Raw genomic sequence first — 22,754 nt, 5'->3', positions numbered from 1 at the left:
TACAGAGTGGTTTTTGTTTCTTCCAAATATTCCAATAACCTTTTAGAATTCTCTGGTCCCCACAGGCTGCGGTGTCGCTGGTCAGGGGACCTTGTATCTCAGTTTCCCTTTCAGGCATGCCTGAAAGACATGGTGAGCAGGCATGTGGGCTGGGTGGGGGCTTGGGTGGGGCAAGCACCTGTATTTGTAGCCTCGCATGACTCTCTGGATTCTGATCGCTGCTTCATCCAGCGCCTGGCTCCTCTGTATCTCCAGCAGGGTGTCCTGGTGATCCTGGGGACAGGAGCAATGCCTTCATGTAGCTGCCCCATCCTCTCTCCCACAGTCCCTGCCTGGGCCAGGGCTTGGTCTCTGTAAGTCAGTGACTTTCAGATTTCTCTCAGGAAGGCAAACTGGAGAAGGGGCCCTTAACTTGCTCTTGAGGTAGTTCAGGGAAGGAGCTGAAATTATCCCTTTTCCAAGAACTTCCTATTTTAACTGTTTCTTCTTGCTAATTCAATCTGGCAACTCTGATTTCTGCTTTGGAGACTTCAGGGGAGGAGGAACAAAATTCCCCTGAAGCATTTTATTTCTCCAAATTTGCATGGTGTTTGCATTCAACAGCACAAAAGAGCCTGCTTGTTTCAACATGAAAATGTTCCCCCACAACCCATGAGCATGAGATGATGAGCCTTGGGCATGACTTTCTGCAGCCTACTTCCTCCTGGATCCCTGCACCCTGGGATGAGAGGCATAAGCCAGCCATCTCAGCCCTGGGGAGGCAGGGACTGCTCTTGTAGGACACAGAGCAGTGCAACCCTATGGTAAGTGGGGAGGAGAGGCTGAGGACTTGATGGCCCTTCCTGCCTCCCTAACTGAGCTTCTCTGTGTGCCATGGCAGGCTTTGGGATACAAAGATGGACTCGACCCTAGCTGTGGCTTCAAGGGATAGCCAGGAAAGGAAGAAAGGAAGGAAAGGAGAGGTGGGTGCTCTTCTCCCCTCCTCAACCTTCTGCCCACACTGACCTCACCATCATGCCCATGTATGGCCCTCACTATCCATTCTACCCTCCTGGGCAGTGCCCTGGGGTGTTTCTTTTGCTAGTTTTGCCTCCATATCTCTCTGTCTGGGTCCCAGACTCAGCATGGGTTTTATCAATGCATACACAGATGGATAGACAAACTGACTGGAGGTCTGGGGCCAGGAGGTTGCTCTGAGAATAAATGGGGGGGGGTGGGCAGGCAGCGGTGGTGAGAATGGCGTGGGGGCTCAGGTGATCTGGCAGGCTTCAGCCTGGCTCTGATCTCTTCCTCTTCCTCCTCACTGTGCTCACCCCCCCCCCAAGTCTTAGGAGGCTAGTTAGTGATGTACTAGTTCCTTAGGGTCTCACCTTCAGGAAAATTTTGGTCCTTCCCACTCTCCATTCTTTGTCTGTCCCCAGACACACCTCAGTGATGCACAAGGTCATCTGGCGAAACTTGTCTTGAAGCTGCACAGGAAAAACAGGGGGTGGCTCAGTGCCATTTGGAACAGAGACCATGGGGAGCTTGAGGGGGCTTCCTGCAGGGTTTCCAAGGGATCCTGCCTCCTTCCTCCTCTCAAGGGCTTCCTGTCCAGGGTCTGTGCTGCTGGGCCCAGGCAACAGGCATCTCAGATCAAGGGGTGAGCAAGGGAAGCCTTCAGGGTTCAGGACTCAGAGGCTACCTGCTTTACTACTGTTGTACACTTGGCCTCAGAGCACCTCAACCTTTAGGATGGTTGGGGATTCCAGAAAGAATAAGAGGGACTTCCTGCCCCCAAGAGCTCCTAGCCACACCTCAGCTCCCTAACATTCTGCCAACAGCAGAGTGTAATCGTAATAAAACTGCAAATATCTCTTCTGCAGCCACCAGGGTCAGCCAGTGTGAGCCACTTCCCTTGCTTTCACAGAAATTAAAGGATGATGAGGGAAGGGCAGACAGGGGTCATGTCAAGGCTGGGGTCCAGAGGGCATCCTGGGCACCAGGAGAGCAGTAAGAGGACACCACCCCTGTTGGAACTTGGAAGCTGGAGGAATGCTGGACGCAGCGCAGGACTGGACGGCGGAGGCGCAGGGTTGCACTGATCTACTGCCTGTGCACTCACTGGCTTGCGCTCAGCGCTGGGCAGCAGCACTCGGAATCTCTTCGAAAATTCCTCAAACGTATAGCGGATGGGGAAGCCAGACTTGCGGATGTGCACGGTCTCCATCATGCCGGAGTAGCGCAGCTGCTGGATACACAGCTCCCGGTCGAAGAGCTGCAGGGTCAAGATGCAGAGCGCAGAGGGAGCAAAGGGCCCTACGCTTCCCCACTGCTCCACCACCTGGCACGCAGGCCTACAGTCAGAAAGATCAGCTGGCCCAGACACCCATTTGGCTGTCCCCCAAGTTGGGAAGAACTCAATAAACGTTTGAACTACAGTGACATTTTGAAGAAAGTCGGGGAAGGGGCTGAAAAGTGCATCACATGTTTCCAAGGAGATGAAATCAGTAACATAGAAACTGCTGCTCCTGTAAGAACATCACACTTCTGTCATTCTCAAGATACACAAAGTACTGTGACTAGAAAAGGTATTTGCATGTGCCCCATTGAAAATGTTTTCAAGTGCCCCTGTGAGCACTGCACGCATCTTGGCTTCCCACGGTGGAACGGTGGAGTGAAGAAACAAATCTGGTAGCTGGGGACAGAAATCCTTCTAGTCAATTTATAAACTTCCCTCCCTGAGATGGGCAAAGGAGAACCAGAGGGAGCATTGGCCATAGGGAGCTTTGTCGTCCTCTGTTAGGAGGCTGGTGGGGCAGGCAGAGAGGAATTTGGGCATGATACTTTCCCCCAGGTGTCAGGTAGCCCTAAGACTGCCATAGCGTGGCCTCCAGAGAGCCCCCCCCCCAAGTCTGGGGCACTAGGGAAACACCTTCTAAGTGGGCAAGTCTACCATCAGGCTTATCACCTCACCTGAAAGCATGCAGGACCACAGAGCCACCTCTTTGTGGGTTTAAGCCCCATAGCAGTCAGGCTTGGGTGACTAGTTACCAGCTATTGATTGGATATTTCCTGTGGGCCTAGCGTTCCTTGGTTAATCTTTAGAGCAGCTCTATGTGGTAGGGGTAATTGGCTTCTATCTAAATAAAAATGAGGCCTGCTGCACAGGGTCATACTCCTAACTGGCTGAACCAGGGTTCAGATCCGGAGCCCACAAAATCTGACCTCAGACTTAGGTTCACCCACTTGTCCTGCAGCTCCAAAGGTAGGCAGTGTGGGCTTGGCAGGGGACCCCCTGGGAGCACAAGCTTCTCTGAAGCAGTTAAGGAAAAAAAGAGCAGTTTGCTAACATCTGCATGTTGTAACTGTTAGGAAGACATACCTGAGATTTCATGGGACAACCTCAATTTCATATAACTTCATTCTTTTCAAAAGATACTTCTTTTAAATATTTGTTTTTATACCCTCATAAGATGACTTATTGTTATTTTACATCCTTTCAAATGGCATCTCCAAGTTTAGGGAGTCCTTATATTTATAGTCTCTGAATGGATGGACCAGGGACTCCCAGGTTTCCACCCCGTCACCATACAAATCCTCGATAAAGATGTTGCACGTCTCGGCCACCAGGACTGACTAAAATCCTAGGACTGGCTGCTGCCACTTACTGAGTGCCCCAACATCATGTCCAACCCTCACTGTACCTCTGCAGGCAAGAGTCTGAATTCATGGATGAGAAAACCAATGCTCAGAGAAGCCAAAGCCTGGTGAAGCACACACAGCAGATAAACAGCACTATATTTGGGTGCTCTAAACTCCTGCTTACCAGTGGCTTCTTGAACTCGTTGGGTTTGATGCAGCGGATGAAGTAGGGCTGGCAGTTGGTCAGTATTTTCATCAGCTGATCCAGGGACTGTTTGAACTGAGATGCCAAGGTGGAGGGCCGCTTGGTGGAGTCTGTACCCTGTGGGTGTAAACACAGGGCATGAATTGAGCATGGGGAACTGCAGCCCAGAGCATGGCTGACCCTCTGCACCAGGAGGGCTGCTGCCAAGGGCCAGTGCACTTACTCAGTCATTCATTCATCTGTCCAGCACAGGCCTCCCAAGCACCTACTGTACGTAGGCTTCTAGTTGGGCACCCACTGTTGATTTAAATGGTTTTCTCTGTGCACATCATTCTGGCCCTGTGGCCCTTGGAGGAAAGAGACCCAGGAGGCCTGGGAGGTGCTGGAAACCCACCTTGAAGAACTGATTCCTAGTCTTTGCCTGACGGATGGTGCCGTGGCCCAGCTTGGTTTCTGCAGACTCCAGATGGAATATCTCTCTCAGGAACTTGTTTTTGGAGGAGTAAACCAGGGTAAGGATATCTGTACTCAGCATATCTCGGTTCTTCTCCAGGAAGCCTGTGGGGACAACAGGACCCATTCACCAGACCAGTTCAGCCATCTCCTGCACCCCACAGGGAAGATGAACATGCTCAGAGGGACATCACCCCCATCCCCAATGACCCCATTGAAATCCTGAATGGTCCCCAACATCTCTACCCAGTTCCAAGTCACTTGTATGCTCCAAACTCTCAACAATCCAGGCTCCCATCCCCACTCTAACCCACCCCCACCCTGTCATCTAAGCCAATACAAGTCTGCCTTTGGGGTCCAACCTGAAGACTGAGCCTCCCGAAATGGGAGAGGGGCAGAGTGTTATGGACTGAATTGTGTCATCCCAACTTCAAAAGTTGAGGTCTTAAGCCCCAGGATGTTAGAATGTGCATGGATCTCCTGGATTTGGAAATAGGGCCTTAAAGAGGAGATTAAAGTAAAAACTAAGATCATGATGGTGGGCCCAATATCCAATATGACTAGTGTCATTATAAGAAGAGGAGATTAAGACATGCAGAGAGAGAGAGAGAAGACAGTGTGAAGACGCAGGAAGAAAACAGCCATCAACAAGCCAAGGAGAGAGACCTCAGGAGAAGTCAACCCTGCTCACACCTTGATATTAGACTTCTAGTTTCCAGATCTGTCTGAAAATTAACTCCCGTTGTTTGAGCTACCTGCCTGTGGTATTTGTTTCTGAAGCCCTAGCCGACCAAGGCAAGCATGGAGCCCAGGGTGAGAAGACCCTGCCTCTGCCCTCCAGCCACAGGTAAGAGTGGCTGCGCCCTGAAGTAGGGACACTCCAAGGGAGTGCTGAAGACGAACTGCTTCTGGGGAGACTGAACCCAGAGTGGGAGACAGGAAGGGAGCCCATTTCCCCTCCTCTGCCTGCAGGTGCCTGTGTGGGAACAGCACTCCGCAGGGGGCTATACCAGGTGCTGGGGCAGGGTGGCACAAGGGTCCTTGCAGAGCTGGGAGTGACAGGAAGGAGCATTCACTGAAAGGCTCAAAGGCAGCTTCAGGCCACCTTGAAAGGAGGTGTTCTGGGACCTTTCTGGAGCCCAAAGCCAGGTTCCGGAGGGAATCAGGAAGGGGCCACCCCACCTTCTTATTTCTCCATCAGAAACACTCCCCTGAGTTCCCTGCACCTCGCTCTTCTATGTAAAATACCTGATCTTCCTGTCACTGTGTCTTTCCAATGGAAAAATAGACAAATACTGGAATTGTATCTGCAGAGCACCTCCTCATTTCTCCACGCATGCAGCAGAGTGACACTCCAGTTCTTCTGCTTTCCTAACCCCAGCTGCTCAGTGGCCTTTCTCATTTTTCTAAACACACTGATCAGTTGACCACCTCGAGTCTTTTCTTCTCCACTCAAAACCATTGCTCACCCTACCTCAATGTGTGACAAGGTAACTCAAAATAGATCATAGACCCTAAAACTAAAACTGAAAACCACTTACAAAAATATGTAGGGGTAAATATTCATGATCTTGGATCTGACAGTGAACTCTTAGACAAGACACAGCAACGAAAAGAAAATAGACAATTTGGACTTTTAAAATGAGAAATTTTGCACTCTAAAGGACCCCATCAAGAAAATGAAAAGACTTATGTGAAGAACAAAAAATATTTACAAATCATATATCTGATAAGGTACATGTATCTGTAATACATAAAGAACTCTTCCATGGGGTTGGGATTGTGGCTCAGTGGTAGAGCACTCGCCTAGCACATGTGAAGCCCTGGGTTCGATCCTCAGCACCACATAAAACTAAAGGTATTGTGTCCAACTAAAAAATAAATATTTTTTTTTAAAAAAGAACTCTTGCCAGGTGTGATGGCTCATACCTATAATCCAAGCAACTCAGGAGGCTGAGGTAGGAAGATTATAAGTTTGAAGCCAACCTCAGTAATTTAATGAAGCTGTAAGGAACTTAGTGAGACTCTTCTCAAAATAAAAAGTAAAAACGGCTGGGGATATAGCGCAGTGTGGTAAAGTGCCTCTGAGTTCAATCCCAAGTACAAAAACAAACAAATCCTGTTGCAATTCAGTAGCAAAAAGACAAAGAATCCAATTGAAACATGAGCAATGAATTTGGATAAACATTTCTCCCAAGAAGATATACAAATAGCCAACAAAGGCATGAAAAGATGCACAACATCATTACCCATCAGGGAAATTCAAGTCAAAATCACACTGAGGGGCTGGGGATGTGGCTCAAGTAGTAACGCGCTTGCCTGGCATGTGTGAGGCACTGGGTTCGATTCTCAGCACTACATAAAAATAAAAATAAAGATATTTTTTTAAAAATGGTCAAGATGGTAAATTAAAAAAAAATCACACTGAGATCCACTTCAACCCCCCTGGGATAGCTAAAATAAAAAAGACAGATAACAACATGTGTTGGCGAGGATGCAAAAAAGTTGGAATCCTCATCTGTTGCTGGTGTAAAGTAGCATAATCACTTTGGAAGAGAGTTTGACAGGTCCTCAAAAAATCTAACAGAGGGCTGGGGTTGTGGCTCAATGGTAGAGTATTGCCCTGCATGTGTGAGACACTGGGTTCAATTCTCAGCACTGCATATAAATAAATGAATAAAATAAAGGTCCTTCAACAACTAAAAGCAAAATTAAAAAAAAATTAACAGAGAGTTGCCATATGTCCCCTCAGTTCCACTGCTGAGTATATATCCAGGAGAAATGAAAACATACATTCCACACAAAAACTTGGACACGGATAGTCACAGCTGCATTATGCAGAAGACCCCAAAAGTAGAAACGATTCAAATATTCATTAACGGATGAAGAGACAAACAAAATAGAGTATGTTCATACAACAGAGTGTTATGCTGGAATAAAAAGAAAATGAAATACTGATACAAGTGACAACATAGATAAACCTTGAAAACATGTTGACAAGTGAAAGAAATCGGCCACAAAAGGCCACACTGTATATGATTCTGTTTACAGGAAATGTCCAGAGTAGGTGAACCTAGATGGACAGAAATCAGTTGTTGCCTGGGGTGGGGGTGGCGGTGTCAGGAGTGACAGCTAATGGGGAGTTGCCTTTGGAAGTGATACAAATGCTCTAAAGTTGTGGCAATCATTGCACAACTCTGGGAATCTACTTAAAACATACTGAGATGTCCACTTTCAATGGTGAATAATTAGGGTATGTGAATTATGTCTCAGCAGAGCCACTACCAAAACACAAAACGTCACCGAATGCCTGGTTCCATTCCACTTCCTTTCTCTAGGCAAATCCATGCTTTGAACCCTGCCATTCCATTACTGGATTGGCGAAAGCACCCGTTCTCTCAGTCTCCTTTCTATGATCTCTCTGCTCCAGATCTGAGAGTGCGTGAGGGGAGGTCACCCACCTTCGGCCTGGTAGTAAACCTCTCCAGCAAAGTGAGCAATGCCAAACCGGGCATCGTGGATATTCTTGGGTTTCAGGAAGGCTTTGTTGTTGGCGTGGACACTGTTCAGTTTTTGCAGCATGGTGATATCTGTACCCTGGAAGAACCCGGATGCTCTCTGAGCTGAGGTCCCAGAGTCCAGCCATGCGGTGGTCAGCTTGGCCCACCGGCAGGGCTCAGGGGCTCCCTCGTGGGACAAAGTAGGCTGGGTTCAGAATGACAGATGGGACATTAATCCCCAGGGGTTGGTGACTTGTCATAGTGAGTGAGGGCCCAGCCAGGAGCAGAGGCTGCATCTGCCACCCCCTACCACCAGTCCTCCTGCTCTATCCCCTGGGCAATTGTCCAGGTGCCCCAGCAGCCAGGAAAAGCTTTCTTCAGGTGGGCCTGAGCTTGGCCTTCAAGGAAGGGAGGGTCTGGTTAGTCTGAGGCTTGTCCACTTATTCCTGGCAGAGGTCTCAGCCACCCTGGGAACAGGTGGGCCTCACAAATGGAGCTTCCCAACCTCAAAGAAGAGACCCACGAGCCAGGGCTCCGCCCCCAAGGCCCAGAAACACACCTGTTGGAGGCGGCTCTCTTCATCTAGGAGGGAGATGACGCTCATGGGCTTGAGGGCCAGCAGGTCCAGGGTGGGCCGGTTGTCGGTATAGTGGATGTAGTCCCAGGAGATGTTCTCTGAGCGGTACTCCTCCTGCTCCATGGTGAAAACGTGCTGCACAAAGAACTGCTGCAGGTGCTCATTGGCGAAGTTGATGCAGAGTTGCTCAAAACTGTAGAGGCAATGCCACCACCCAGGGCAGGGCAGGGTCAGTGGGTCCCTGTTATACGTGGAGGGAGCCCTGGGATCACCAGCCATCTGCACACAGCCACATACTTATGATGTACATTCACGTGCACACAGATGCACACTCTTCCCTGCCACACCTCTTGCTTCTGTGTGCCTCCATTACCATCACCTCCTCCATCCCGTGGCAGTCAAAGAGAAACAAGAAGGCCCAGCATAGCATCGAGTCCTAGGGTCACCTACAGAGTCCTTTGAAGGTCTGCCTAACTTCTCACTGAGACTCTCCTTATGGGGCCAAGTACTCACAAGAAGCTCCAGATTCATAGTAGGCAAGTGGCCTTGGTATTGAGATGAGCTTCCAGAATCCAGCGCTATCTATTAGGACGCTCTGGATCAACCAGATATATTCTTGTCCCCTGCAATTCTCCACCCCACCAATCCTCCAACATGCTCTACCTGCTGGTTCCCTGCCTTGGGAAATGACTCCTCCATTTACCACCCCTGACTCAAGTCAGAAATCAAGAAGTTACACTTGACTCTGGCCCTCTCCCCAATTCCTACCAATTGCCAAAGCCTGGTCCATGCTAGCTGCAACACAGCATCTTGAAATGTTTATTTCTTTTTGTCCCCACTGATGCTGTCTTAGTTCAGGCCACCTCCAGTACTCCTCTGGAGCCCCGTGGTGGCCTCAAATCTAATCATGTTCTTCCTTGGCTTCAACTCCTCCCGGCTTCCCATGTTTTCAGGATCCAGACAGTGACCACAGTAGAAAGTTTTGACCACTGTTCCAGCTTTGCTGGGGTCACTCTCTGGCCACCTGGACTTTTCACAGCTCCCTGGATGTTCCTGGTTCTTTCCTATCACTGAGTCGCCACACATTTGGCGCCCCCTCCTCTCTGTCTCTGGGTCTCTTAGGTGTCTCTTAACTCAGGATGGGTCACCTATTTAAATAAGACCTCGTCATGCCTGAGGCTGCTTGTTCAACATCTGTTAACCACCAGGTAAGCAGGAACAGGCCCACCATGTCCCCCATGCCCAGCACACATAAAAAGCATGATGGAGTAGAGCAGGGGACCCAGGTCCTTACAGCATCTCCCTTCCAGGCTTTAAGACTGCAGCCGTGTCACAAATCAAGCTAGTGGCCACCAGTGACCATCCTTCAAGGCAGGATCGCCACATACATGGCTAGATCCCCAGGACCAACAAGTCATCCACCTCCAAGGTGTCCCCGGTGTGCTTGATCTGTTTACCTGTGTCCCGCTCCCCAGAGGCCAGAACCCAATTTACACTTGAATTTACTGTGCCTTAAGGGTTCCATGGCACTAGGCATAGTTTTGCCAGCCCTGTCACCTCTCACCTGACTGCAGTGGTGGAACCTCTGCCCTGTCCCCTCGCTTAGCTGGGAGGCTGAGGTCCCAGAGTGTTTGCACTTGGAATGGCTCATGTCTGGTTCTCAAGGTGGGGCATCCAAATCCCTCCCAAGTTAGGCTCCATTTACAGACACAGTCTTGGGCAGGAGCATGTCAAGGTTAGGCCAGCCCCTGCTTCTTGGAACCAGTGACCTGGGCTCTTTCCTGCCAAGCCCTTTAAATGAACCAGGCTCAGGGAATCTGGACTGCATCCAGAATACTTCCTGCCTATTTGTCCCACAGCCCTTGTTTCCTGCATCTGACTAACTCCCACCTGTGATGATGCTCTGCGATATTACCTGCCCATCATGATGCCCTAGAATATCACCTGCCCAGGTTTGGCTCTTCTGCCTGGCTCCCTCGGCCACCTTGTGTACCTCACCCCATCCTTCACTGTAGTCATGTTGAGTAACAATGTTCTTACCTTCCCTGGTCATAGATTTTTAGCTTCTAGATGTGCGGGGATACCAGGTCAGAGGTGTCCTGCCTCACTCCCCCAATCCCCAACTCAAAAGTCAGGGATGGTCCACACACACCTCTAGTTGTATCAATGCTATTGATTTCAACTTGTCACCATGACCTCATGTGACAAAACATTCTGGTTCATGAAGCAAGCAGGTGGCCCAAGAAGGATGACGAATGCTGGGGTCTCAGCCTGGCTCCCTGGGAAGGCATTTAGCTATGTGACCTTCTCTGGACAGATTGGGGATTCTGGCGGGTATGCAGGGCCATCTCATGCAGAAAGACTCAGGCCTGCTCACAGGCTCACTCTGGCATTGTGAGGGGGAGAGAGAGGCCCTGCTTGGAGCCCAGTGGCAAGGGGGTTAGGTGGGATGGGAGTTGGGGACGGCAACCTCTGGCTTTCTTAGAGAGAAGCTGCTTTTCTTCCATTTTCTGATAACAGGTGGACTGAGATCTTCATACCTATTGTTCTGGAAATTTTCAAAGCCAAATATGTCCAGGAGGCCGATAGCCCTCTGCACATTTTTGGGGTCCTGGGCAGGTGGCGGGAAGATTGCAGCGTTGATCTTCTTGACAATCCACAGGAAGAGGTGTCCATAGATGCCCTGAGGAGACATGGGGTGAAGCCTCTGAGCTTCAAGGTACAGAGGGAGGCTAACCCTTCTCCAAGTTCACCCAAAAAGGCTGCATGAAGATTGGATGTCACAGAACTACTATTGCCCCAAGAAATCAAGCCCAGGCTGGGAAGCTCATGGTACATTCCTAGGCGGGTGACTGGCAGAATTGGGACCTGTTCATCAGTCTCTGTTCTTTCTTGTTTTTCACCAATAGGGCCAGGGGCAAGCCCTATTCCCACATCTCTGTACCTTGACAAAGGCATCCCTCCGGTCTGCAGCCTGGGTGATGTTCAGGGGCCTGGTGACATATTCCCCACGGATAAGAATGGTGTGCTTGATCAGACAGTCTCGGAGCGCCTGGTACTGCACCTGGGGAAGCAGGTACAGCTGCATTGCACCTGTGGAGCAGCAGGGCCTGAACCCAGACTCCCACCTGCTCCTGCTGTGTCTTGTTCCCTCTTGTGACTGAACACCCCATGACCAGGGCCTGAGGGAAGGCAATGCCTGTGACCAGGGTCAGGCCAGACTGGGGCCACAGCCAGGGTCCTGGGAGTGCTGGAGTGCAGACAGTTAAGGAAAAAGATTGGATAGGACTGAGCATGCTGGTCTCCCGGGGTTTGGTAAAGGGACTTCTGGGAAAGGGCCTGCTATGGGGAGGGCTCTGAGGCCAGGCTTCAGATACCCAGACCTAAAAAGCAAGGGGAGTCTGGATGCACCACGGAGGGAACACTGAGCCGGCAAAACTCAAAGCTCCCATGTGCCTGCTGTGGTTTGAATGTGGCCTCTGAAAGTGCAGGTGCTGGGAACTTAATCCCCCAATTCATATGTTAATGGTAGTTAGAGGTGGGAACTAGCTGCTGCCTCATAATTGGATTAATCAGTTTGTGGATTAATAGATTACTGGGTTACCTAGGGAGTGGCTTTGTTATAAAAACAAGCTCTCTCTGGCTCAGTTGCTCTGTCTTGCCATCTGAGGCCACCAGTACATATGTAGCAGGTGGCCCTTGTCAGACCCAAGCAGATGTTGGTACTGCTCTTATCCCAGACTCCAGAACTTTTTTTTTTTTTTTAATATTTTATTTACATTTTAGTTTTCGGCAGAGACAACATCTTTGTTTGTATGTGGTGCTGAGGATCGATCCTGGGCCGCACCCATGCCAGGGGAGCGTGCTACCACTTGAGCCACATCCCCAGCCCCTCCAGAACTTAATTAACATAATTAAGAGAGAGATCAATTAACATAATTCTTCATAAATTACCCAGTCTCAGGTATTCTGCTACAAGAACCAAAAATGGACTAATATCCCTTAAGCCAAATAAAGGTGATTAATGTGAACGCTTTCCCCCCTATCCCCTCTAATCATATTGATTTCTCACAGAACAGTCCATGGGGTGTGATATGGAGAGTTCCCACTACAAAAATACATCCCCATCCAGAACCTGCCACCTTTCCTCTGGGTCAAGGCTCCTTTTGGTCCCTGGAATAATGTGAAGGGCTGATGGTATGAGTCATATGACTCATTGGCACAAGCCACTTTCCCAGAACAGCACAACTCCTGGAGAAGTCCTGGGGGACAGGGCACAGGACAGAGACATTCTGATGGGTGTGGGATTGGGTGCTTGAGTGAGGAGTTAGGGATGAATGTGGTATAGAGTGAGGATGTTGCATGGTGGGCCACTGGAGGGCAGGAGGGGACACTGGACACAGGAAGAAATGCAAATTAAAGCTACACTAGTCATTTCACTGCTTTGTTAGTGATTGGCTCAAATGGTCCCCTCCCTGATGCCCACCCTCAGGCATCCCAGTGTATAGAAGGGCACAGAGATAGAGCTCAGAGCCTGGGAGAAGGGAGGTAGGGGTGCAGCTCCTGGGCAGGATTATGAGAATCAGGCATCAGTCTATGGGCCCAAGCTCCCCAGTCTCTCTCAAAAGTGGAAAAGAGCAAACATAGTAGCCTACTACCTCCAGCAAGTTCATCATGATGGGAAAGGTGGGTGTCTCCATTACATCAGAGGAGTCCAGGTTCTCGAAGACTGCAGCTAGAGAGAGAGAGAGAGGCAGCAACCCTGGGGTGGGAAAGTGGTGGGACAGAGGGCAGCCCCAAATCTGTACTTTGCAGCAACTGTCCCTGGGGGGTGGGCCACTGCCTTTCTCAGGGCCCTCTCATGAAGGGAGTGAATGTTCCTGGTGACCACCTGTCATTAGCACCTTAGCTGCGAATGAATGTAGGGAACCATAGTTCTTTCTATCTGATGAGATCAGGGTTCTGGGTGAAAGGGAAGTTAGAAGAATCTTGGGGGTTTTTTTGGACTAAGTTGGGATACCCAGTTGGCAGGGGCACAGGCAGGGCCTGACTGGGATCTGTTACAGGAGAATGAGCCACCAGCTACCTTCAATCCACTCTACTGTCCCTAGACACCTGGGCATTCATTTTGTTCATTCAATCTCATAAAGCAAGCATTAATGGAGCACTGACTGTTAACAACAGTCTCCTGACCACCTATCTACTTCAAGTTCTTTCTCTCTGAGCCACTATCCTCCTGCCAAGCTTGGGTGGGGATGCTGTTTATTTATCTTTTTTAATTAAAAATATTGTGAAATAAAACGTACAGATAAAAGTGCATCAAACAAAAAACTTATGTTGTTGTAAGGTCCATGCCATAAAATAACTAAAGCCAAATGTGGACCCTCCTCCCAACACTGACATCTTCTACGTGTCTTCTCCTTGTAAAGTGGTATTCTTCTCCCCTGGAGTAATACTTGCCTAACTTTCATGGAAATCTCTTTCTTGCTTCTTCTCATTTCCTACACGGGGTCCCTAGTGTTCCGTCTAGGCATGATCTCAGTGCCTGTTTTCTGTTTATTTTCATAACATCATGTTTCTGACACTCTTCCACCACCTAATGCCCACTTCTGGTCAGCGTGCACTTCCCTGGCAGAAATGCCCAGTGGAGTTGATAGATGACAGTCCACCCTAATTACCACTGGCCTGCAGTCAGCTTTCTGGTATGATATGAGGTTGTGGCCCCAGCTCAGGTTTTCCGTGTGGACACCACTGCTCTGAAACAGTTTCCCCCCAAGCCTGTCCTTTCCCCACTGCTCTGTGAATTGATGTCTTTGGTTAGTTCTAGAACCAGTCACAACCCCTTCCAATATTGCTCTCTCTTCCTCATCAGGATTACAGCTACATCTTCTCACTTTGTCCTGTACGCTTCCTACCTTTCCATCTTTCTGCCTTTCTATGCCTTATAGTTACAGTTTCTTCTGACTTTTCTTTTAGCTCACACATTCCTCCAGCTGCTAAATTTATCCACTAAGTTCTTAATTTTGATGTTGTTGTTGATTTTGGTACTGAGGATTGAACCCAGGGGCACTTAACCCCTGAGCTATATGCCCAGCCCATTTATTTATTTATTTATTTAATTTTATTTTATTTGGGGGAGTTACCCAGGATTTAACTCAGGGACTATTGCCCACTGAGCCACATCTCCAGCCTTATTTTGAATTTCATTTAAAGACAGGGTCTCAGCAAATTGTTTAGCACCTCACTTTTGCTGAGGCTGGCTTTGAACTCATGATCCTCCTGCCTCAGCCTCCCGAGCCACTGGGATTACAGTGTGTGCCATCATACATGGCCTTTTTTATTTCTGAGACAGGTCTCGCTAAGATGCTGAAATGCTTGCTAAATTGCTGAGGCTGGCCTCAAACTTGCGATCTTCCTGCCTCAGCCTCCTGAATTCCTGGGTTTACATGCATGTGCCATTGTGCCTGGTGTGTTGTTTTTTTAATGTCAGAATTTCTGTGTGGCTCCTTTTAAAATATGTGATGTCATTTTCTAGAGTGTTCAGTTCCCTGTCTAAATTTTCCTACTCAGATTTTTCTTTTCTTGAACACAGCAAGCAGAGTAGATCTCTTACTGTTGTTCAATTATTCCAATATCTGAAATCTTTGTGAAATTTCTGTTACTTGTTATTTCTGCTGGCACTTGCTCATGGTACCTGTTTTCTTGTTCCTATTTCTGGGCACATGCTGCATGTTGTATTTGAAATATTATTAGAAGAAATCATTAGTAATCTATGTTGCTGTTATTTTCCTCCAGAGAGGATTGTCAGTAACTTTGGTTAGGTGCTTGGCAGTACTAACAGGTCAGGATACCTCAATTCCAAGACCATCTTTTTTTTATATATATAATTTTTTTAGTTGTTGTTGGACCTATATTTTATTTATTTATATGTGCTGCTGAGAATTGAACCCAGTGTCTCACACATACTAGGTAAGCGTTCTACCACTGAGCCACATCTCCAGCCTCCCTAGACCATCTTGATGCTTATGAACTAGCTTGCAATTTTGTGTGTAGATTTCTCTACATTGGTTCATCTTCACCCTGAACATGTAGTCCTTTGGAGTTCCAGCTAAAACTGGGAGAGTAACTGATCAGAGTCTCCACTTTTGGGGTTTCCTAAGCTTTGATGTCTTCTCCTAGGAGACACTCAAAATCACAGCTACATTTTCCATAAGTATTTTTTCAGGACTGGATTGGACCCTATGACCTTTGGGCCCCTCTGGTACAAATCCCCAGTGACTTTTTCCTCTTACTGTCCCAGTCACCCCACTCTTCCTCCCTGGGGATGCAACTAGGGTAGAAACGGCCTTACCCATAAACTCCACATTGCCCAAGTGGAGAATGGCTGCCAACAGCTTGCTGATGTCCCAGTTCTCAGAGTCGGAGAAGAGAAGGATCTTCATGGCTGAGCGAACGTGGGCATAGTCCTTGGCATCATTGAGCCCCTCATAGGAGGTGCAATTTCCCTGCGAAACAGGACATCTCAGCTAACGGGGCTGCCCCACGTCCCAACTCCTCCATCCAGAGGCCAGCAAGGCCTGACATCCCAGAGACTCAGCCAAAGGCCACAGAAGTCATACTTCATTGGCTGTGGGAGGATCCTAAAGGGTCATATCTAGGCATAAGCTCAGAAATACAGGAAAGTATTCCCAGAGGCATGGGTACAGCATGCCTGCCTTGCCACCAGCATTGGCACTTGGTCACAGTGTGACCTAGGGCCAGGTGTTCCCTGCTCCCTATTTGTCATCCATCCATGCTCAGCCTTGGCTTCTCTGCCTCTGTGTAATACTGTGGGCTCATCCCTTTAACAGACACTTCCCAAGGTTCACCATACTCCAGACCCTGTGTTACTTGCTGGGAATTCAGAAATAGTGAGCTCCAGTCCCACTTCAGGTGCTGTGCATCTAGGAGGGACAGGCAGGCAGCAAGTGACCATGCCATGGGCTGTTACTGATGCTGAGACCAAAGGAACCAGGGCCAGCCCCATTGAGAGGTGGGGAAAGGCATGCAGGAGGAGGAACCCAAGCTTGTTCAGGCTCTGATCTTCCAAACAGCCCAGGGTGGAGATGGCAGGAGTAAGGCTGCAAAGTGGCAGGCAGTGGCAGGGACTGCCAGGAGGCAGGGCCAAGAGTTGAGAGGGGAGAGTGGGTCGAGGGTCAGATCCTGAAGGGACCTGGAAACCATGTCAAGGAGCGTGGGCTTCTACCAAATCATTGTCGTCAGAGATCAAATTTGCACCATAGGAAGATTCCTTTGGCCACAGGTAGATGACAAATGGGAGATCAAGACTGATCATGAGGATGGGGGTGAGGAAACTACTGCCATGGTCCAGGCAAGGGCTGATGAAGGCTTTGAGGCAGTGACCACAGGAGAGTGGGTCATGCAGAAGAGAGATCCAAGGCGTGGAGTGCATCTACTCTCTTGTCAACCCATGTGAGCATGTGGCTGCTTGTGCAGTGCTATCCCAGGGGGCAGGGACACAGTGGTGAGCAAGGCACCTACTTTCTGGGAGCTGATGTTCTGGGGGTGCCTACCAGGATGGGAGCAGGAGGCATGTGGATGACTCTCCAGAATTCACTGTACCGGGAGTCTTTTGGTTTGCAGGGACCAAATGAAGGTGAGGTTTGTGGGGAAAGGCCATAGGATCAGCTAGGGACCCATGAGGTAAAGCTGGCAGAAGGGTAGGAGGAGGCATGTTGTGAAGAGCAGGTCACTGGCAGTCAAACACAGAAGGACCTGGGGCAGGTAAGGGTAAGGAGGACCATCAGCCCTGCCTCAGAGGCCCAGCTGGAGTTGGGGGATTTCTGTAGCTGTAGAAATTCAAGGGTTGAGCAGACCCTGACCCTTCTCTCTGATTGCTACTGAGGAGTGGGACTGGCGGATGGGCTCACCATGGTCAGGTAGTGGTACTCAGAGGGCATCCCCAGACCCAGCAGCTTCTTCTCCTCCGCACTCATCCCCATGAGCATGCAGTAGAAGATGTGGTAGTTCCGCTCCTCTGCAGCCTGAGAGGGTGTCCCCAAAGAGACATGTCAGCAAGTCCCCTGAGACCATCAGCCCGCCCACTGTCCCAGCTTCAATTCCAAGGTCCCCCAGCCAGGTGTGCCTCTGTCACTGATCCAAAGGCTGGCCTGGCCTGGCTGCCATCTTTGTCCTGGGACTCCAGAGCTCATTTATCCCCTGCCCAGAGCTTCCTGCTTCTTGACTGCTTCTCTGTGGCCCTGAAGCCACCTGTGCCCAACATCATGCAGAACTCTCACAATCTCACACACTTTGCAATCACTTTTGTGACCCACCTGACAGCCACAGCTTATTTGGGCCTTGTATTTCTTTGAACACTAGTTATAAATGCACCCCTTTGTAAATATTTAATCCATCTGAAGTATACAGTGCTATGAGTTGAGAGTTTCCATTCTGCTTCCTCCAGCTTGAAATCCCTTCCTCTCCCTCCTCAGAAGCCCTTAAGAGTCTGTGTTCCTTCTAGATATTAAACACATTTACTTATATCTATAAGTAGTTCTTTTACTTTATATAAATATATATTTATTGTTCTTCAACTTCCTTTTTATTCATCTGTTTCTTGGTGATCCTTCCACATCAATATACACAACCCTCCCCGTCCTTTGCAATTCTGCCCATATAGAATGTATCTGTCATATTTTAAATTTAATTTTATTGTTTTGGTGCTGGAGATGGGACCCAAGACCTTGCACATGCTAAGTACATGCTCTATCAGTAAGCTGTACCTGCAGCCTATGCCATATTTTACTCAGTCTTTTATTATGGACAGGGCTTGTTTTTAAGCTTCCTTTAGACGTTTCTCACTCAAAGTACTATTTTGGGTGACAAGTTCTACAAATTCACTAACCACTGTGTGAAGAAGGAGGGGCTTTTGGGAAGGGCAGGCCTTGGAATCAGAGAGACTCTACCACGTGCTAGCTTTTTGACCCTGGCAAGCTACATAATATCTCTGAACTCAGTTTTTTTTTTATCTGTACTATGAAGATAAAGAGCCCCATATCTTGTGGTTGTTGTGAAGAGCAAATGAGACAAGCAGGGGAAATGACCTCCTTCTCCAGCTTCCCGTGTGCCAAGGTATCTATCCACCCTCAACCTTTTGTTGGTAGAGTTTCCCCTGCTGGAACTTCATGTTTGTGTGTGTGTGTGTGTGTGTGTGTGTCAATGTGTGCATGTTCACACACACATCCATAGACATTTGGGGTTATGCCATTATATGAGAGTGTGCACACACATACACACACAAGGCTGCACTGATTCTGTGTGGTAGGTGTCACACGTTGGCATTCCTGCCATTCAGAATCAGCTGTATGATTTGTGGATCACTGCAACATGAAATTGCATGACCTCTTGCTGAAGAGTGAGAATTTCAAGATGGCAACAGCAGAGTATTGAACCAAGTGTGAGCCTTTCTGGGCACATAGCCAGCATTTTCTGATCATTGAGGCCTTCTGGACACTGTCAACCAGCTAGCCCCAACATGCCTGAAAATGCCCCCCATCCTTAGCTGAGCACTGGCCGGGCCTCAGAATTAATTTTAATGTGGTGAGGCACCATGGCACCAAAGAATGAAGGAAATTATATGGTTGAAAAATTCAAAAATTCCAATGAATGATAGAAAATCCTATCACTGGTTTTGCTGGAATGCTCAAGGGGCCCATGGGGTCTGGGAAGCTTCCTCCATCCAGGAATGGGGGTGGCGAGAGTGAGGAAGGTCACCCTCCTGGAGGGCTCCAGGGATGATGGCAGAGCCTTACCTGCCGGCAGACTCGGGACTTCTCCAGGAGGAACTGCTCAATGCGTGCACCCTCGATCACCCCGCTGGCGTTGAAGTAGATGTCTATGTACTTCCCGAAGCGGCTGGAGTTGTCGTTGCGGATGGTCTTGGCGTTTCCAAAGGCTAAGGGTGAGTGGGTGACGTCCACGATGAGGGTAGAGAAGAGAAAATTGACTTTTAGAAGGGTCATCTGAGTAGGCGTTAGAGAAGCTGTCTGGGTAGGCCTCTCAGAGGAGGTGCCAGTCCAGAACTGAAGGAGGAGGAGGGTTACCCCAGACAACCATCACGCAGAGGAAGGGGAAGAGCAGGAAGGGCTTGGAGGCCAGAAGGCACCTGTGTGCCTGCAGAACAGAGGATACAAGAGAAAAGCAGCAGCAAGAGGCCAGAGACAGTGGGATTAAGACTGAATGCCAGGCTCAGAATTTGGGAATTACTCCTGCAGGTGCTGGAGGAAGCAGAAAGTCTTCTTAGGGAGGGTGGTGAGAGCAGATTGGTATTTCAGAAAGATGGTGCAGGCTGTAAGGTAGATGGAGAGGGCAAGCTTTCAGGGAGAGGGACATGAGCCGACCTGGCCAGAGGACAGATGAGGTAGTCATTTGGGTTGTAGCACGATCCAAAGTGCCTTTTATAGAGCTATTACTGCAAGCTCTTTGGATATGTCCCACAGTAACAAAGATGTTCTACTCCATAATGTGAAAGTTGCTAGAATCAAAATGGAGTCACTCATGTCAAACCCTAACCAAAAAATAAATAATAAAGCTGGGAGACCAAGGAGGGAGGGCTATCGGGATGACCAGAACATGCCTATGATGAAAACTATTACAAAAAGTCCCGAAGGGCTCCTAACCATATATATTTGTCACTAGAACTTTTGCCAAGGGATTTCCTAACTTCATCTTGCAACATGAATCAAAAGGATAGCTGTTAGAATGCACAAGCACACCTGCTTGACACTGTCTCCACTAAGAATGGGTGTCCATTCCTAAGATAGGCCCCTATAACCAATGTTTTCTGTTTCAAAACAAACTACATGTACTTCTTTCTTTTGCCTTTAAAAGCTTCCTCTTTCCTTAACTTCTTTGGACATGTGTATGGTCTCCACATGTCCTGGATTATAACACTCTGCCACTAGTGGATAGACTCAGTATTCCTTGGAGACTCTTTTGTTATTTAGGTTGATGACATACATCTGCATCAGCACACACATAATTAAAACAAAATATTTGGTGCAATTCTTAACAAGAGCAATGGCCTGGGTATTTTCTATTCTGTGGTAGTTTATTTGTTCTGAAAGACTGATTTCATGTCCCACTAGTGGGTTGGATACAGTTTGAAAATATCACCATCTGATGAAGAAGAGTGTTCCTTGGTGAACACAAATGAACACAAATCGATTTAGGAATCACTTCCCCTAACCCTTTCTATCTCTGAATCCTAAGGTATAGCAAAGCCTCTGAAAAGTGTCAGTTATGAACCTTATTTAATGTATTGGAACCAGAGTGACCCTCACAAGATACTGGTCAGGTATCTCCTCAAGAAAGAATCTGATATAGAAATATTTTGTAAAAGTTGGCAAGCTGATTTTAACTTGTATATGGAAAGTTAAAGGACCTAGAATAGCCCAGTTTGAAAAACAAAACAAAATTTGAGGACATGGCTGAGGGTATAGCTCAGTTGGTAGAGAACTTGTTTCACATACAAAAGCCCTGGGTTCAATCCCCAGCACCACCAACATCCAAAAAAAAAAAAAAAAAAATTGGAGGACACAGGCTACCTACTGCAAAACTTCCCATAAAGTTACAGAAATCAAGACAGTGTGGTTTTGGTGAAAGGTTAGACAGAGAGTAATAGAACAAACAGAGAAACAGGAATAGACCCAGATATGTATGGTCGATTTAGACAAAGGTGCAAAGGCAAGTCAATGGAGAAAATTAGTCTTCAACAAATAGAGCTGGAAGACTTATATATCCACACACAAAAAAAGAGAGAGAGGGAAGAAGAGAAGAAGAAGAGAAGGAGAGAGGCTACTTATACCTTGCACACTGGAAAAAATTAGCTCAAACTGGATCATAAACCTATATCTAAGACCTAAAAGTATAAACACCAAGAAAAAAACTAAGAAAAACTCCTGAGTTTAGGTAAAGATTCCTTAGACCCCACACCAAAAGCATAATCCATTAAAGAACAAAATGATAAATGAAACTTCATCAAAATTTAAAACATCTGTCCCACTAATGACAATATTAAGAGAATGAAAAGATAAACTACACATTAATAAGGAAATAAACCAATTAAAAAATAGTCCAAAGATTTGAACAGATACTTCACCAGAGAAGATATACAGAAGGGAATTAAGGCCATACAAAGGTGCTCAACGTCATTTGTCACTGGGAAACGGGGAGTTACAGCCACAGTGGGGTACCACACAACACGTATCAGAGTGATGATCTCCCTGATGGTGCCAGGTACCAGCAAGGACAGAACAACTTGAACTCTCATACTCTGCTGGTGGGAAAACAAAATGGTACAGCCATTTTGACAGTTTCTGATCAAGTTGAATGACTCACTCACTATTGGAGCCAACAATTTTACTCTTGCATATTTATTCAAGAGAAAAAAATGTTCACACAAAAACCCATATAGTGAGTGTTTGTAGAAGCTCTATTCATAATTTCTAAAACCTATAAACCACCTAGGTATCCATCAATTGGGAAATAGACAAAGTGTTGGTAACTCCATAGAATGAAATTCCACTCAATGTTAAAAGGAATGAGTTGTGGATAGAGGAAAATAACATAAAAGAACCCCAAATGCATTACATTAATGAGTATCGCCAGTGTATGCTAGTGTAATCACCAAAAGTTGACAGATTGAGTGATTTCATATCTAGGATATTCCAGAAAAGACCAAAACTTCAGGGGGATAAAAACCAAATCCGTGGTTTCCAGGGGCGGGGGCTGGAAAGATAGACTAACTATAAAGGGACACGAAGGCAATTTTGGAGAGTGATGGAAATATTCTACATAATTATGATGGGTGGGTTATGGGAATGAATGTGTCTGTTAAAAATCATGAATCTGTACATTAAAAAAGGTGATATTTTGGGGCTGAGGTTGTAGCTCAGTGGCAAAGTACTTGCCTCATATTGTGAGGCACTGGGTTCAATCCTCAGCACCACATAAACATAAATAAAGATACTGTGTGTCCACCTACAACTAAATAAACATTTTTTTAAAGGTGATTTTTTATTGTACGTAAAGCTCATCCCAGTCATAAGGAAATGGGAGATTGTGCTGTATAGCAGCTGGCAGCTTTGGGGCTGAGGTCACAGATTTCTTGGGCCATGCTTACCAGGGACTAAACCTGGGTGACTCTGGATCTAAGGACTCCTCTAAGGAGCAGTTTGATCCAGAGGCCTTCGTTGGGTTGACAAAGCTTTGTGGGCCTGCTGCAAAATCAAACTGTGGGGCCTCTTGCTAAAAGTGAGAATTTCAAAAGGGTGGCAGCAGAACATTAAACCAAGCTTGAACTTCTCCTCACCCTATTCTCCTTCTTTTCCTC

The 22,754-nt window shown here is 47.6% G+C and overlaps 1 protein-coding gene across 4 annotated transcripts in view; it reads right to left on the bottom strand.

Moving 5' to 3' along the window:
- The window catches only part of Myo7b (myosin VIIB), a 78,729-nt gene that overhangs the window by 31,768 nt on the left and 24,207 nt on the right, over positions 1-22,754 (bottom strand). For all 4 annotated transcript variants that reach the window (XR_007350874.1, XR_007350875.1, XM_048812144.1 and 1 more), the window contains exons 7-19: positions 19,174-19,316; positions 17,290-17,403; positions 15,711-15,864; positions 13,018-13,094; positions 11,304-11,423; positions 10,900-11,042; positions 8,342-8,552; positions 7,744-7,879; positions 4,224-4,387; positions 3,809-3,946; positions 2,105-2,257; positions 1,371-1,469; positions 179-273 (exon numbers count right to left, since the gene is read on the bottom strand). Coding sequence is in view for 2 of the 4 variants with exons in the window: in XM_048812144.1 (XP_048668101.1) it covers positions 179-273; positions 1,371-1,469; positions 2,105-2,257; positions 3,809-3,946; positions 4,224-4,387; positions 7,744-7,879; positions 8,342-8,552; positions 10,900-11,042; positions 11,304-11,423; positions 13,018-13,094; positions 15,711-15,864; positions 17,290-17,403; positions 19,174-19,316 (1,747 nt within the window). In the remaining 2 variants the exon portion in view is untranslated. The remainder of the gene's footprint in view (positions 1-178; positions 274-1,370; positions 1,470-2,104; positions 2,258-3,808; positions 3,947-4,223; positions 4,388-7,743; positions 7,880-8,341; positions 8,553-10,899; positions 11,043-11,303; positions 11,424-13,017; positions 13,095-15,710; positions 15,865-17,289; positions 17,404-19,173; positions 19,317-22,754) is intronic.

Source organism: Marmota marmota, unplaced genomic scaffold, assembly GCF_001458135.2.
Source record: "Marmota marmota marmota unplaced genomic scaffold, marMar, whole genome shotgun sequence".
Lineage (NCBI taxonomy): Eukaryota > Metazoa > Chordata > Mammalia > Rodentia > Sciuridae > Marmota > Marmota marmota.
This window is presented reverse-complemented; position numbering and strand designations above follow the sequence as displayed.